We start from the raw sequence: 18,789 nt of genomic DNA, 5'->3' as shown, positions 1-18,789 counted from the left end.
TATGCTATTTAAACATCCTTCAGTTACGCGTGACAATTGTTCTTTTCAATTTGTAAACAATCTCATATGGCCTTGTTACTACAGTGTCGTGCACAAAAATATTCGCAGAAAATGGCGGGTGCAATTTAAGATTTGTCGCGCTTGCGACTAGCAAAAACAAGCATGCTAACTTACATTAAATACTTAAAATGGTGCCATTTGGATTGAATACATTCTATGATAGTCTTGAAATTGGTTTTTGTATATTTGGAATATATTTTATTGTACACCGTGACATATTTATGTTGTGTATGACTTAGATCAGCTGATTTGGGGGGTCATTTATTCATGGTTCAGGATCGTCCTCTTAATTGTGTGCCAAAAAATTCCAATAATATGTATGTCTGGAGACTGAGCAGTCCACAACATACAACAGATATCACTATAATGCTTATACAGTTCAACGATACCTGTCCTATATACACGGTAGCATTGTCACAAACCGCATACATACAAGCCGGTCGATTGCCACAAATACAAATACAAGTATATACCCGATTACTCCGTCCGATAAGCACTTGAGATTCATCTGTCTTCGATTTCCATCAATTGTGGAAGGGGTAATGGGGCATTTCCCATATTTTCCCTTTCGTTTTAACAGAGTGACATAAAGACTTGACGATTTCAGGGGTGGTATCAAAATCAAAATTGACCCAAATTAATGATAAACATTAAAAATTATAAATAGATGTGTGTTCATTTTGGCGACGTCTGTTATTTCAGAGAATACGTTTGTCACAACGCTTTAGATGAATGTGTCAAGCTTATGATCCTAATGTCCAGTTATTGCTGTTATAATTATTGGAAACACTTCACTATCTACCTGTAGGTTTTATACGAAATCTTGTGCCATAAGTTTACGAAAAATAATGTATCGCAGGTCTTATGCAACTACAAAAATGTATAACATTTCTAGTATTAACATTGTAATATGAATCTACTGTACATATTGTGTCATGTTTTAACTCTGCACAATGCAGCAATACATGCTAGAATAATAAAAATTCTTCAAATGGAGTAAGGATTATATATATTTCAATTCTACCAGATAATCATATATCAAGTGTTTATGGAAATATAGGAGAATGGATGCCAAACTGCCAATAAACAGAGAAACATGTGTTCAAATAAAAAGACATACCTTTAATTCAGTCATCAATATTCAACTTTAGGAAATCACTACTTTTTAAGATATCCAAGTTCTTCTGTAAGTGAACAACAGATGTTTCATCTTCCGGATTAGTGACAAACAACGATGTTCCCAACACCTTACTACTACTCTACTATTGTTGAGACTTTAAGCAAAGGTATAGATACATATCCATTCTCTTTTTCCTCACCTCTTGTTACTTCCTCTATCTCATTTTTGGCGTTCTTCAACATACGCTGTATAAACACAATTGTAGGATGGTTAAACTGGATATGTTAATCCCTGTTTTTGACAAGTAAAACGATTTCCTGGCAGAGCAAAAATCGACCCTTTACCTTAGTTCAAGGGCAGATCACTCTTCTATTTTTTTAGATTGGAATGACTAGTATTGGCTCTTCCAGAAAATAGATGAGTTATAATGTAAGCAAAGGTATAGGTATATGTGTAGGGTAGAAAGTTTTCATTAGATTGGAATTACTAGTTTGGCCCTCACAGAAAACAGGTGAGTTGTAAAATGGGTTGTAATAGGATTGGTGCAAATAACTGATGTGATGAAAAATGCTTATTTTCAATCAAAAATGCATGGAATTAGCGTACAATTGCACATTTATGTAATTGGATATAATTTGACTAAGGGGTAAATCATAGTTTTCTAATAATGTATGATGACAAATTGGATTTAAAGACATCTGTTTCAGAACTTCTTTTACAGCCGACAGATAATCATATAGTGATTCGTATTTTCGAATATTTGATGTATTTGATGAAGGCAATTATGAAAATGTATTGCGTCTTCAGAATAAAATGTGTTATCATGAAGGTAATATTGATAGAGTAGTTCACATCTCCATTCTAACTTTATTGTTCTCAATATCGATATTGCGATTGAACGACGTTTATTTTAATCGTTAAGGCTGTAGGAACGCTAGTCGGTAACATTGTAAGTATACATGAACATGTATTTACATGTATATTGTTAAGTCAGTTATGATAGGCCCTAACATTTGCGATGCGTTATTTGAAGCATAAATATAACATCAATCTCATTCATTGATGGCCCTATAGATATTAATTATGTGGGCAATGGTCATACAGGTGAGTGTTAATATATACCTACACATGGTCTGCTTGACTATTAATAGCAGTTTTAACACGTGACTAGATCATCCCCTTGACACTCCTGATTTCTCACTTAAACTGAATATACTCATTACGATGAACACCTTATTTTGATTACTATCAGGGTCGACCACTAGCGATCAATGGAAAGGATTCATTGCCAAGCACGCCTACACATGCTTATGCTGTTTAAAAGAGTCAAATAAACTAGACACAACTGGTTTAGTCCTAATCTACTACGTTCTGTCGAAATGTGTGGCCGTTTCACCATGTAATGGCCAGACGCGTGCCTCTCTACACCCCATACGGCGGGTTGTTGTGTTATGATACGTGACTAGGAAAGTCTTATTTTTGTCAGACTACAAATGTACATACAGCACCGCTTCCAAATTAAACTTTAAGGATAATCCGTTCCTCTACCAAAAGCTGTAACTATGCATGACTACTTCTTAATAAATTGTTTCTGAAAAGAAAACTTAACCTGACTGGACTTTGATGAAACATAATAAAGATGAAACAAGCAGAATACAATGAAGAACAGTAATCTGAGTTTAACATTTTGTGGGACCAGACTATAGTTTATACCCTGAACCTCAGATTGGTATTGAGTGGGACCAGACTATAATTTATACTCTGGACCTCAGATTGGTATTGAGTGGGCCCAGACAATATTTTAAACCCTGGACCTCAGATTGGTATTTAGTGGGACATGAAAGAATTTAAACCATGGACCTCAGATTGGTATTTAGTGGGACCTGAAAGAATTTAAACCATGGACCTCAGATTGGTATTTAGTGGGACATGAAAGAATTTAAACCATGGACCTCAGATTGGTATTTAGTGGGACATGAAAGAATTTAAACCATGGACCTCAGATTGGTATTTAGTGGGACCAGACAATAATTTAAACCCTGGACCTCAGATTGGTATTTAGTGGGACCAGACAATATTTTAAACCCTGGACCTCAGATTGGTATTTAGTGGGACCTGAAAGAATTTAAACCATGGACCTCAGATTGGTATTTAGTGGGACCAGACAAGAATTTAAACCCTGTACCACAAATTGGTATTAAGTGGGACCAGACAGGAATTTAAAACCTGGACCTCAGATTGGTATTTAGTTGGACCAGACAAGAATTTAAACCCTGTACCACAAATTGGTATTAAGTGGGACCAAACAAGAATTTAAACCCAGGACCTCAGATTGGTATTTAGTTGGACCAGACAAGAATTAAAACCCTGTACCACAAATTGGTATTTAGTGGGACTAGACAATAATTTAAACCCTGGACCTCAGATTGGTATTTAGTGGGACCAGAAAGAATTCAAACCCTGGACCTCAGATTGGTATCTAGTGGGACCAGACAAGAATTTAAACCCTTTACCACAATTTGGTATTTAGTGGGACCAGACAAGAATCTAAACCCTGGACCTCAGATTGGTATTTAGTGGGACTAGACAATAATTTAAACCCTGGACCTCAGATTGGTATTAAGTGGGATCAGAAAGAATTGAAACCTTGGACTTCAGATTGGTATTTAGCGGGACCAGACAAGGATATAAACCCTGGACCTCAAATTGGTCTTTATTGGGACCAGACAAGAATTTAAACCGAGGACTTCAGATTTGTATTTAGGAGGACCAGACAAGAATTTAAACACTTTACCACAAATTGGTATTTAGTGGGACCAGACAATAATTTAAACTCTTGACCTCAGATTGATATTAAGTGGGACCAGAAAAGGATTTAAACCCTGGACCTCAAATTGGTATTTAGTGGGACCAGACAAGAATTTAAACCCTGTACCACAAATTGGTATTTTGTTGGACCAGACAAGGATTTAAACCCTGGACCTCAGATTGGTATTAAGCGGGTCCAGACAAGAATTCAAACCCTGTACCACAAATTGGTATTTAGTGGGACCAAACAATAATTTAAACCCTGGACCTCAAATTGGTATTTAGAGTGACCAGAAAGAATTTAAACCCTGGACCTCATATTGGTATCTAGTGGGACCAGACAAGAATTTAAACTCTTTACCACAATTTGGTATTTAGTGGGACCAGACAATAATCTAAACCCTGGAACTCAGATTGATATTTAGTGGGACTAAACAATAATTTAAACCCTGGCCCTCAGATTGGTATTTAGTGGGACCAGAAAGAATTGAAATCTTGGACTTCAGATTGGTATTTGGTGGGGCCGTACAAGAATTTAAACCCTTAACCACAAATTGGTATTTAGTGGGACCAGACAAGAATTTAAACCCTGGACCTCAGATTGGTATTAAGCGGGACAAGACAAGGATTTACACCCTGGACCTCAAATTTGTATTTAGTAGGACCAGACAAGAATTTAAACCGAGGACCTCAGATTTGTATTTAGCGGGACCAGACAAGGATTTAAACACTTTACCACAAATTGGTATTTAGTGGGACCAGACAATAATTTAAACCCTGGACCTCAGATTGGTATTTAATGGGACCAGACAAGGATTTAAACCCTGGACCTCAAATTGGTATTTAGTGGGACCAGACAAGAATTTAAACCCTGTACCACAAATTGGTATTTTGTTGGACCAGACAAGTTTAAACCCTGGACCTCAGATTGGTAATTAGCGGGTCCAGACAAGAATTTAAACCCTTGACCTCAGATTGGTATTAAGTAGAACCAGACAAGAATTTAAACCCTGTACCACAAATTGGTATTTAGTGGGACCAAACAAGAATTTAAACCCCGGACATCACTCAGATTGGTATTTAGTTGGACCAGACAAGAATTTAAACCCTGGACCTCATATAAGTATTTAGTGAGACCAGAAAGAATTTAAACCCTGGACCTCAGGATGGTATCTAGTGGGACCAGACAAGAATTTAAACCCTTTACCAAAATTTGGTATTTAGTGGGACCAGACAAGAATCTAAACCCTGGACCTCAGATTGGTGTTTGGTGGGGCCGGACAAGAATTTAAACCCTTTACCACAAATTGGTATTTAGTGGGACCAGACAAGAATTTAAACCCTGGACCTCAGATTGGTATTTAGCGGGACCAAACAAGGTCTTAACCCCTGGACCTCAAATTGGTATTTAGTGGGACCAGACAAGAATTTAAACCTTGGACCTCAGATTGGTACTTAGCGGGACCAGACAAGGATTTAACCCCTGGACCTCAAATTGGTATTTAGTGGGACCAGACAAGAATTTAAACCCTGGACCTCAGATTTGTATTTGGTGGGACCAGACAAGAATTCAATCCCTCAACCACAAATTGGTATTTAGTGGGACCAGACAATAATTTAAACCCTGGACCTCAGATTGGTATTTAGTGGGACCAGACAAGAATTTAAACCCTGGACCTCAAATTGGTACTAAGTGGGACCAGACAAGATTTTAAACCCTGTACCACAAATTGGTATTTTGTTGGACCAGACAAGGATTTAAACCCTGGACTTCAGATTGGTATTTAGCGGGTCCAGACAATAATTTAAACCCTGGACCTCAGATTGGTATTAAGTGGGACCAGAAAGAATTTAAATCCTGGACCTCAGATTGGTATTTAGCGGGACCAGACAAGAATTTAAACCCTGTACCACAAATTGGTATTTAGTGGGACCAGACAAGAATTTAAACCCTGGACCTCAGATTGGTATTAAGTGGTAACAGACAAGGATTTAAACCCTTTACCACAAATTGGTATTTAGCGGGACCAGACAAGGATTTTAACCCTGGACCTCAGATTGGTATAAAGTGGGACCAGACAATAATTTAAACCCTGGACCTCCGATTGGTATTTAGTGGGACCAGACAATAATTTAAACCCTGGACCTCAGATTGGTATTTAGTGGGACCAGACAAGGATTTAAACCCTGGACCTCAGATTGGTATTAAGTGGTACCAGACAAGGATTGAAACCCTTTACCACAAATTGGTATTTAGCGGGACCAGACAAGGATTTAAACACTTTACCACAAATTGGTATTTAGCGGGACCAGACAAGAATTTAAACCCTTTACCACAAATTGGTATTTAGCGGGAACAGACAAGGATTTAAACCCTTTACCACAAATTGGTATTAAGTGGGACCAGACAATAATTTAAACCCTGGACCTCAGATTGGTATTTAGTGGGACCAGACAAGGATTTAAACCCTGGACCTCAGATTGGTATTAAGTGGGACCAGACAAGGAATCAAACGCATTACCACAAATTGGTATTTAGCGGGACCAGACAATCATTTAATTCCTGGACCTCAGATTGGTATTTAGTGGGACCAGACAATAATTTAATCCCTGGGCCTCAGATTGGTATACGGTCGCTCTAACTACATGTTCCTAAACTACCTGGTCAAAAGAAATGTCCTTGGCAATGAATTGAGTTAAAATATTATCAAAAACGAAATCAATGGTAGGTTAGTGTATATATGGAAAATCAAAATGGAGTTCTGTAGGTGTTTTGGCTACAGTTGGACAGGGATTTATAATTTATTTATTTCACTCAAGAGAACAGTTGTTGAAAACATTTTATAGAAAAAAAGTACAATAGTTGATATTTTGTTCGTGGTTTACAAAGATGCTTACAATTCTGATGTAGTTTAGTATGAAGGTCACTGATCACCCATACAATGACTCCTGATCACCCACTCAGTAAAAAAAATATTATGATAAGGTAAGAATTAATTGGAAAGAAAAGTCAATAGCATAATATATAGGGCAGATCTAATATCGACTATTTCATGTGCGAGATATTTATAATAATAATAATAAAAATAATAATAAAATACTTTATTTCAGGTCGATAACACTTTGAGTCAAAGACTCTTCTAACAAGTGGTCGACAGTAAAATGTACAATATTTAAAACGGGGGTACCCATTTCAGGGGTATCATTAGGAACTATATAATCCTATTCTGCTTCTGGAGGTGTTATTGAACAAGATAATCAAATTATTACTTTATGTGTACAAACATATATCAGTTATGTGAATTTTATAATTATTGTGTCTTCGATTTAATACAATGCCCAGATAATACTTTGACCGTAAGCCCATGTAAATCCTCCTTTGGTGTATTGAAATGTGTCTTTATTCATTGATTAACCGTAGGGAATACTTGTTACCCATTTAGTCCAACTATGTATTGGACAACAGGTGGTACAATTAGTAATATAGACTAAAACACAACTCTGATTCAGAGCCTATGGTACACAAAAAATATATATTTACTTCAGAGCTAAACTTAGACACAAATTCTTCCAGTCTGCTTTAAACATTTTGACCAAACTAAAGTTGCTGTCTTGCAGAAACTAGAAATGCGGGCCAGAACTGGTCACTTTTTCGTATTGTTGTAAACGATAAATCCCGGTTTGAAAATTCCTCGAGGATATGAAATACATATTACACAATTAGTTGCTGACCCATTCGTAGCCAACGAGTATCCAGGATATCTGGTTTGCAGTGAAATGATAGTCTCTCTTTCAGGATATTAGCTGATTGTGACGTATCCCTCTTTTCTCTAATCCAATAAAAACGCTTTCTTGGATGTGCTTTGAAATAACTTGTCTGTGTCTCTTCCTTGAAGGTCACGTTTATAACATGAACTATAGTAAACGTAGAGAAATTTGTATTCGTTTTAGGAAAAGGGGTCATTCCTTAATTTATATTTGTACTTGATGGGTCAAATAAAAGCAGTTCATAGAATATTTTTTACCAGTTTTAGAATATTTTAATCTCATAGAAAAAAAGTAGTTTAAGTCCATATTACACGCAAAGTCGCTGTAACAAAATAGGCTGATATTAGACAATTAATGATAAAGAATGGAACCACCTCTTACATGTAAGATAGAGAGCAACACTTTGGTCAAAAGTACATTTGAGGTCAAATCTTAGGATTTGGGTAACACCGTGGAGTGACCGACAGGTGGGCTGTTGAATTGAAGAGAGTGCTATAGAGCTGTCCATCTAATGGCGACCATGCCCGTCATCCACATCGGGTTAATACTCTGCCCAAACAATTTGTACGCAAATAGGTATATCTATGAAAAATTGATGCATATAGAACTATTTAAATTTAATAGTATTACGTTCCATTTTGCTATAAAATTATTGAAATTTTCTGGCTCACTTCTTTCATTTTAAGAGAGTTTTACATTTAATTCCTCGAAATGGTAAAATCTACCCTGAATTATTACACCATGTGTGCTCGTTCAATAAATTCACCAGTTATCTTTCAGGAAAGGCAATGAGTTACCAACGACATAATACTTTCTTTAACAATCGGATTATTGAATGGATAATTGAACTTCCTTAATTCAGTCGAGCGATATCAATTTATTCGCATGGACCCGTGATAGGAATTATATAAACAAGAGGCATTTCAAAGCATCGTCAACTGTCTTTAATTTACCAAATCGATTGACGGTTGATTATTATGGTTATTTGACTCCAATTAGTTTTCAAATTGCTTTTAGACGAGTGTGTCTTTTAGACGAGGGTGTCGTTTACAATTTGAAAATGTACCTATGAGGGTTAAGTAAACATAATACATTTTGACCAGCCATAAGGAGTTTGGGGCCAGTTTTTGTCACATAACGTTCATATTTTATCTGGAAACCGCACGTTTCCCTTACAATGAATACGTTGATGTGTTTTTCCGATAGGGAAACAATATTACGTCAGAACGTATAATGCCTTCACAAATCTTTGTTACCTGGAGTTATAATTAAAAACGTGAAACTCCATGCGTTACACTCACATTGTCCTTTGCAGCCCTGCAATGTGTCACGATACAATCGAAGACAAGCGGTAAGCTTTTTGATTGGTTTCGGGTAAAAAAAATAAAGAGACAAATCACTTGTCTGATACTTGTGCATGTCCTTTTTAAGATTACATAGGAAAACACCCAAGGCTGTTTAATTTTACCAATATGATGCCATGTTGTTCGTTCGATGTTCGTCAAAAGATAAACCTGTTCTACTTGTATCATCCACAAGGTGGCTCATACAAAGCCTTGGATGTGTTATCCCAGGAGTTCATAGAATGTCAGATAGCGCATAACCCTGGAAGTTTGAAGATGGGTTATTCCACACTGTTTATTCATTGATATGCCTGTCAGGGTCAATAATGGTTTATGGTATATGGTTGCATGTCAGATTCTGGAGTGCTATGTGTACGGTGATAAGCACTCGGTTCTGTAATATATATTTAAACTCATTGAAGAATGTAGAAAGAAGCAAGTTTAGAGATATAAATGTGACATGCAATCACATGCAGGATGTGACCCCCTGGCAGGTTATCAAATGAGTGGTACGTGAGTTAATCTCTGGTGGTTGTGGAAGACATCTGTTTATTTGAATACGAGTTTGTATGCCGACAAATAGTACTGACACTCTACTTTTGATAAGATGTTAGAACGTATTTTGAGAAAATTATTTCGAGAGGAAAGGATGGCAACCTTTTATCGATACGCTTTTTTTCATGAGTGTTTCAATCGTGGTTAGAAATATTAACAATATATAAAACACAGCACAAACTTTGTATTGAACTTTATTTTCAAAAAATGAAAAGAAAACATTTTCTACATATATATGAGGAGCAATTGACAAGTAATGACATACACTATTAACATGGGTAAAATACAATGTAAATTCCACGCAAAAGCAAATAATATGCATGACTATATTGCATATGAAAAAGCATAAAATTAGGTGTATCAGCGTACGATTATAAATGAGAAATGCAGACACTTCTTTCAAGTCGAGCCTGGATGAAGGTTAGAACTTCGCCTTTATTACTTTATTTTCTTATTACCAGTTCAAAATTGTCATCTCGATATTTAATAAATTACGTTGACATATCTCATGCGTTTTCCGGAACTGTCTTCTCTGACACATGTAGGTCTTCATGTTCTGATCCGAGTCTTTCATAATAAGTGGTTTTAGTGACACGGACGGACACTTCCAGGTCTGCCCGCCCGTTCCTCTGGGGGGTTATTAGAATAACAATACAACCGACCACACACACAACTAGTATTGACCACTCCAGCCACGTATTATCTGAAATAAGAAATATGGATATTGAAACAGAATATCGTTAAATTGAATACATTTATTCGAAAGTACGAAACGAAGAAAATGTCCATATCAGTTTGATCATACGAAACGCTTTCTTTGATTAAAAACCGTATGTCTTAGGACTATCATCGTGTTTGATACACTGAAACTATTACAGACGAATCATTCTCTTCCATAACCTTTATCACATATGTCACGTCTCAGTTCACTCATTCACTCATTTTTCACTATATACACATTTATATCAACAACATGCTTTTTATATCATATATATCTACACGTAATGTTAAAGAAAAATATCGTTAAAAGGCGTTAGTGGCATATTTTTGGTAAGAAAGTGAACAAAACAATTATCCCAAGTTATCATTTTACAAACATAATGTCGAGAAGACCTGTTTCTGCATTAGATGACACATGTTCCTAAAGGTATCAGTTTAATTACCTTCAAACTCGATGATGGATAGAGGTAACAAATAAAAGATGCCGGCCAACATTGTTACAAGGGCAGATATTCCAACAATGATTCCTTCTGGGATAGGGAAGGCGGCGTTGCATATCTGTTCATACAGTAATGGCACACAGCCGTTAAGGAAAGCACAGCCCAGGATAGTCGACACGTACAGTTGTTCTGAAAACATAGTTCTCGGTAAATATAAAGAGTATTCTTCTATCATAAATCGATAAACTTCAGAATTAAAAAAACATGTTGATACGTTAAGGTTTTCCAATGGACACTCTTCCATAATTTTAACAACATTAATTGTTGGATTCACTTAAATAAACGAGATTCAATTATTATATGTAACATGCAATCACGTGACGTCATTAAAACTTCGATGGGTATCCTTGACTTTCGTTTACTTTCCTTGATCAACACGTACTGATGATTTTTTTTCTCAAATAATCATTTGATATTTACGCTAATGTGTTACTTATGTCAAATCCTGCGCTCCGATAATTGTTGAAATGTCTAGTTTCAATACAGCTTAATTTATTGTGTCTATAATGTTTATGTGTTTGTCATAATATGAATAGTAAATATATGACTCATAGTATATTGGGCACTGAATGTTGGCATGTCAAGGCATATTTTGGCAATCGTTTCTGAATCTGATTTAAGAATGAAATACTTACAACATTTGATCCAGAGCTCGTACCCTAAACGAATCACTGATTTCAGTGCGATACATGCCGATAGATAGAATTTGATAAGTACAACTACACACTTGCAACATAAATATATCGTTTAACATTAATTACAGCCAATAGGAATTTCTAAAAGTTATCTCCTCTTTATATTGGACAAGTGTTACGTATGCCGTATGGATATGGGATACCGAGTGAGATACGTTACTTGTCTGGTATCACAGTACCTCTACTATATTCAATATACTGGCTACACAACAAGGAAACCCACAGGAACATCAGACTTGAAATAACCAACATCACCATCAGGATTGTCTTCAACTTCGAAGCGCAGACGTCAGAAAACCTGAATGAATTATAAGAATGCAAAAGTACGTATTTGACACAAAAAGCCCTAAACTGGCAAAGTTCTTCATTGAAACTTATATGATACCAGGGTATATCATTAATAAATATTGATTTGTAAAGGTCTCTTGTATATATATATACTAAGATTATCGTTATTTTCAATATCAAATAGTAGGCTTTCTAAGTAATATCTGTGGCATATGGGTATTACTGCTGAAGACGGGGATCACACGTGAAATCATTAAAATAAACATATTAATCAACTGGAAAATAGTTTTGTGTGTATTCATCTCATTAGACATAGGAATGAAAAAATCTTACCTTGCAGAAATAAATCCCACTACACTGCTTGCTATGAGGCTTCCGAACCCTAGCCACCCAGCCTCGTCCTTTGTATAACAAAATTACATTAAGGCTTGGTACATCCATTAACACAAAAAATAACTGATTGTTTATATTGACTAGTGATAAATTTTATTGAAGCACAACTGACAATCGTACTTTCCTGCATCATCTTTATTTTTCCTAGTCTAATACACATAAAATGCATGCCCAAGGGGATTCACCTATACCTGTGCGATAATAATGATAATATGCAACAACTGATAAAGCGCCCTGTGCCCTACCTCCAAAGTAGCTAACACCAGCCACTCTAAAGCGATTCACAGTACATATACATTAATCAATATTGATTTGTTTTTGAGGAATTTGAAGGAGCTGCCTTAAATGTATTAGGCGTTAACTACTAGTCCTATGCCACCTTGTTAATATATCCCTATGTGTGTATGCCTGCGTGTGTGCTTGATACGTAATTGTTCTGTTTGAAGTTGGACCGTGCTTTAAACGGCATCAGTTATAGTGTCACCTCAATTTAATGCTACAGCACAGATACCGTAACATCCACCGCAGACCAATGCATATTCCACCTGGGTTGTTGAAGTTGTGTGGGCAGGAGAAAAACACTTTCTATGAATATCCATGCGCACGACGCCTTTTTGTTTGTTCCCCATAAAGACGTCTGATTTTACCACACGTTTGTGGAAACGTACTTCTTCTAAAAGAAATTGTCTTTGTATTGGAAACTTCAGATAAACTGAACAATTACATAACGTTGTATGAGATGATACTGACTAATCACATACAACTGTATATCAAAATCATTGAACAGTTTTAATTGGTGTAAGCATACAATGTTTGCATGTCTTACAATGTATCTGTCTTACCGAAGTTAATACAAAAAGACTTAAAACATTGTTAATAACATCAGCATACAGAACCAACATTTAGATCAAGATAAATACTTCGGGAACTGTAAGTATTTCTTGTATAAGTTAATGCTAATTGCAATGAAAATAGTCCCGATAGTTTAGTATAGAGAGGTAGATTACCTGGGTGATATCGAGGTGTTCGAACGTTATCCCAAATATGGTTACCCACGTGGCGTACATACCAATCATCACACCGGTAAACAGCAGGAGGAGTGACAAATATCCACTCCTTAATTAAAACACAGCAGAAAAACAATCAAATAATTGTTTTAGAAATTGAGAAGTCTTTGTTTTCGAATATTTTATTTCCAAGAAAAAAAATAGCATTTTCCTTATTTGTAACTGCTATAAGTGCCCTAGTGAAAGTACCCTTCTTCAAATTGATTGATTTTGATGTGAAATAATCCTCTCTAGAAATAATACATCAGTCTTCTTTTGTTAACTAGCAACCTGGATTTCACAAAGATTTGTGTTTATTTTCTTCTGAACGAATGAGCGAACGAATGAATGACGCTTTACTAATCTTTGAGTGAAGAGAAGGCAGTTGAATGAATTAACTTGTTAGGTGTTTCGATCAATTAATTAATATTGTGTTAGTCCATGAAATAGATAGTGCCAGCACAAATAGAAGCATGGGGAATGAAAGAATATAAAAGAATATTTCATTGCTTATATTTCAACTATTATTACGCACTTTTATATATTTTTTCATATATATATATATATATTTATATACTATTTTCTAACCTCCAAATCAATTCATGCGTTGTGGAAAATTTATAATGTTATGCATATATATAAAAAATAAGAAAGATGTAACAATGTATGAAAGAAGTAGAAATGGATTAATGTGAAACCCCTGTGCGAGGAACACATAACAGATAGCGACAGATCGCGAGAGGCATTCAAAATGGGGAGTCATTAGTGATCTGGGTAATTAGAACATATCAATACTTTATACAACTGTTGTTTTGTGTACACTATACCTTATGATGTGTAGAAATACTTTTGTGTATTCCATCCTGATTGCATTGGCACTATGGGAAGGTGGCGTAGGCGGTGCGTCTGGGACTAGAGCCACGGCTACTATCACAAATGCAGCTGCAATCCCTGTCTCTGTAAACAAACATGCGGTCATATGCAGATAAAGTCAGCTCAGAATGTTTTCTGCAAGGATCTCTGTAATAATAATAACCTTTGTATAGCCATTTTTATGTAATAATACTTGAATGCAATGCACTACATTTCAACGTTATAAAACCAAAGTTCATGGCATAACTTAAATCTTATTACAATGTCATTCACGTACCTTATCAATCCCTTAATCAGACGGTTGAAATTGTCATGGAGCATGAAGAACACATGCTAAAAAAGGTTATTAAACGCTATGTATGTACATGCTATTATTCCTTATATATCCAACATGTTTTGTTCACATACAAAACAATTATAGGCATCCTTTTGTATTTAATATTGCGTTTTAATCATCTGAGGAAAAAATGAATTAAATAATTCCGACTGTGTTCTTTTACTAAATATTTACTTACACGCACAAGTATAATTTACACATACTGTTTTTAATTATTACCTATGTACATTAAGGTCATTGTTTCATCTTGAATAATGTCTTTGTTCAAAACTGAAATAAACAACAAAATCAAATTAAATAAAACAGCAATGTATTTTCACATCGTTTCACATAAATAAAGAAAAAGTGAAGTCTTTTTAAAAAAAAAACATTTGACTGATACATTAATATTCTGCATAGTACAATTACACTGATTCATTAATACATCCTCCAAATAGGATCGGCTCTATCCACTGTATTGAAGTGCTGATATTGTTCTTTTCATCTAGAATAACTCGTTTTAGAACAAAACAAATAAGACATTAGTTGTCAATGTACTTCAGAGGAACGCTGTATAAAATGTTTATGAGATAAAATATGACTTCCAACAGGGATATATAATGATTGATTTTGTAATTACATAATAATGTACAATGTAGCAGATATACTTAACAATTTGTAAGCAATCATAATACAAATATAATATATTTAATGACAGAATGTATTGTCATGTCAAATCATCACGGATACATACCAACATTAGCCATACTAACACTGGTCGAGTTAGCGGCAAGACTAAGGTCATGATCGGTATAGTTCGCGAGTTCACTGTAATTCAGATAATCATAAAACTGACTATTCATTGTTTCAGATAATTACAGAAAGCATTTATAAATCCGTTCAATAGAGACGGTACTTAGCCAAAAAACGAATTCGTGGTTAAATAGACCTTTTTTCTAAATCGCCAATTATAACATATAAGAGTTATATTTCAATGTTTTTGAACAAGGGTTCATTTATCTATTGAATAATATGATTTCATCGTTTTGTTATTCAATTCACATTTACCAGGGTTAGTCAGATATCGGAAGGAGTGTTCCCTTTAACACTGCAATGAGTTTCATCTGGTTTGCACAAGAATAAGTAGAAATCAGTGAGACAGGATTACAACCATATTTGTTGATCTTATTTACTTAGCATTTGTTTTTTGTTTAACACTATTCAAATGTCGGCACACAAAGGTAACCTTTGCCCTTGATGTTTCGCGTTTAAGCAAATGGTTGAATTGAACATGAAGTAATGATTATCGATTATCGATTTGATTTCATTAAATCAGTAGATAGAAGGAATTTGGTATGTTCTTAAGTGTTTGACGGTTTGATATTTTTGCTTCTATAAATATAAGGATTTATATTATATCATAACAAAGCACAGATAACCGTTTGGTTGTTTTTAGGTGACATTTATCGTCATGATGACTAAAAGAGAAACTATGATCTCACCAAATATAGCTTTGTTGTCGTTTAAAAATGTTTTGTTTCACTGCATTATCAACATAAGACTGTAAAATGCATATAGCATACCTTTGGTTCAGTTTTCGGTACGAGAACTCTACCTCATCAAATAAAGGTGTTGACACCAACAGAGGATCTGTGAAGAAGGATAACGACATTTATTTACGAATCAAAACTGTGCAAATTAGTATATAAAAGGAATGTAAAGGTTCTGTGTAGAAACCACGAGAAGTAGCTCCGACATTGCAGTCTCGAAAGAGACCTTCAAAAGTAACAAATAAGTCATACAAGAAATCAAAATGTTTTGAGTTGTTGTCTGACAAACATGAAATACATAAAATGCATTTTGGTGTTGACCGTTCCTTTTGAGAAAAATCTAGTTTCTCACTTTTCTATTGTCGTTATCGAAATGATCAACATTTCTGTTTTGGGTAAAGCGATCTACATACTGATGATATAGGCGATCCCGAGACCAATATATGTACTCATAACTGCTATAGATGTGGCAGTGGCACGCTCGTTTGGTGGGAACCACGCGACCGACATAGCAGACGGTCCACAGTATCCTATCCCATTGGCACCACCGACTATTACCTGTCCCAGCATCGCAGGCCTATGTAATTACAAAATCGTACAATTAGAACAACTGTATCGCCAGTCTTAATAGATACAAAATAGTAGATATAATTAATGAGGCCACGTCGCAAGGCGAGATTATCACATCCGACCAAGGTAAAACAAAATAGGTCGTACTATTAATGCATGCACACCGCTTGCTACAGTAGAAATAGTGTCAGTCTTGACAGATATGAACTACATGTAGGTTATAGTACCAAAAGGTCCGAAAGCAAACATAAGTAGATTTGAAAAATGTACGTAAGCTCCAACCGCCTACCAAGACTACAAAACTATGTAACTGAATATTGAACATTTATATCGTAAATGCGTTGATCATTCTGGGACTTCCTATCGTGACAGACTAAAGTGATGTTACAAGGCACATACCAAATGGAAGTTGTTTGATCGATTAGACAGCGTAGCACATATCCCATCAGTAAGATAACATTGCTTATTATCATAGCAAGGCGGATCCCTGTAGACAACAAAAAGTGTTATATGAAAATCTAAGTTATTTTAGTTTTGTTTTAGACGAGGTACATTATATTATATGCTATGTTTACACTGTATTTTATGACACTGTTTGAAAAATAATAATTATCATTCAACAGTTACATCCTTTATTCGCAATAGCTTCGATGTTTTCATTCTATTATGGCTGTAATAAAAGGACAAAGCAATAGACGGAACGAGATAATGAAATTATCCCAGATGGGGAAACAATTCGACACCATATTTGACACATGTCGCGATATTTCCGGTCAATTATTGTCCATGATTAAGATTCCAACAAGACTTTTATCTTAAAAATGACGAAGGGTACAACAATTTGCATGTAGAATAAAGGCCATGATACATGGAATACTTTAGTAATATTGATTTATTTTCGTGGTAATTAAAACTGTAATTAAAGACCGTTTGAAGTGTTAAAGGTACCTACCTTTCTTATCAACAAGATAACTAAGAGGAATGATACCGACAAACATCCCTATTCGTCCAACATTAAGGATGTCCGCTATGATGGAGTCGTCCCAGCCAAAACCAAACTCTACCGACTGACTTATCGGTCCCCATGCATTCCAACTGCCCGTCGTAAATATGTTTGCTAAGCTGACGTAGATAAGGACCCACCACCGGCGGGCGTACGTCTTCGGCTTCACGTGCAGTAATGGTTTCACCTCATCCATGGCCATTGTTTAAAATTTTGAAAATCGATGACTTTTTCTACGATATCAAGCGATGTAAGTCATGTCAAATTTTCATTCGGGTATATATTATAACAGTATGTTGTAGAGATCGAGGAAACGAACAGAAAAACAATGCGTTTTACATAGATGCTATCGTTGTCACCTACATTCATGTATATACACTCCTGTTAACTATAGACATATATACATTCTCTGTGAAAGCAAAGGCAGACGGAACTTGCGTCGAATGACAGGTAACATTATAACAAACCAATCTGATCATGCAATACAGTTTTATTCTATACGTGTAGCATATTAACATAACAACAAGGCGTGCCCATTTATAGTTATTTAATGCGTTGTGGTTGCTGAAACTAGAGAATACCGGTTATAACTGGTTTTACGATTAAGGGACAGGCATACCTCGGAATTATGTATCATGTTATATTCTATAGAAACGCATGACAGCGATTCTCTCCATATACATACAATGAAGGACATTGAGCGGTGCACCTTGATGAACACTGATGACTTGTGAGAAGCATAGTTGGTTGATATACTTATAAAATCTCATTTCCTGTATATTGTTTGGATTTCGTCTAGCGTAAACATTGAAGAAATAATATTCACTTTTTACATGTGTGGCTGGGATCTTTGTGTGCAATCAGTTCCTGATTGGGAAGAACCCATAGACTGTACTGTCAGAAACTCGGGGGTTGATTCGTTACTTTTCCCTCAGCTGCATTTGTATATATAAGCATGTATTACATTTGATTTTTTTAAAATCAAATTACAAAGAAGTATAAAAAGTCAAATGTCAAAATATATGAAACTTAATCTTAATATATATTACTTATATTCCATTTCTACCGCATATTATTTGAATAAAATGCATTTTAATATGGAAAGAGCTTAATATAGGCTTTAAGCCTGATGTCCAATCCAATTGATCATGGTTATCAATAACATTTGTTGAAATCGAAAT

At 35.4% G+C, this 18,789-nt stretch overlaps 1 protein-coding gene across 1 annotated transcript; it reads right to left on the bottom strand.

The window, feature by feature from the left end:
* Positions 1-9,832: 9,832 nt before the first annotated feature.
* LOC110464870 (disrupted in renal carcinoma protein 2 homolog) lies at positions 9,833-18,265 on the bottom strand. Its single transcript, XM_021520321.1, has 12 exons — positions 17,558-18,265; positions 17,005-17,092; positions 16,449-16,612; positions 16,069-16,135; positions 15,240-15,313; positions 14,726-14,776; positions 14,124-14,253; positions 13,258-13,366; positions 12,191-12,258; positions 11,749-11,867; positions 10,818-11,003; positions 9,833-10,357 (listed from the first exon to the last, which is right to left on the bottom strand). Exons 1-12 carry the CDS (start codon positions 17,808-17,810, stop codon positions 10,161-10,163), a joined length of 1,506 nt encoding a protein of 501 aa, XP_021375996.1. The 5' UTR covers positions 17,811-18,265; the 3' UTR covers positions 9,833-10,160.
* Positions 18,266-18,789: the final 524 nt, after the last annotated feature.

The sequence above is a fragment of the Mizuhopecten yessoensis genome, unplaced genomic scaffold (assembly GCF_002113885.1).
Source record: "Mizuhopecten yessoensis strain PY_sf001 unplaced genomic scaffold, ASM211388v2 scaffold11039, whole genome shotgun sequence".
NCBI lineage: Eukaryota > Metazoa > Mollusca > Bivalvia > Pectinida > Pectinidae > Mizuhopecten > Mizuhopecten yessoensis.
Note: the sequence above shows the minus strand (reverse complement) of the source record. Positions and strands in the feature narration are given on the sequence as shown.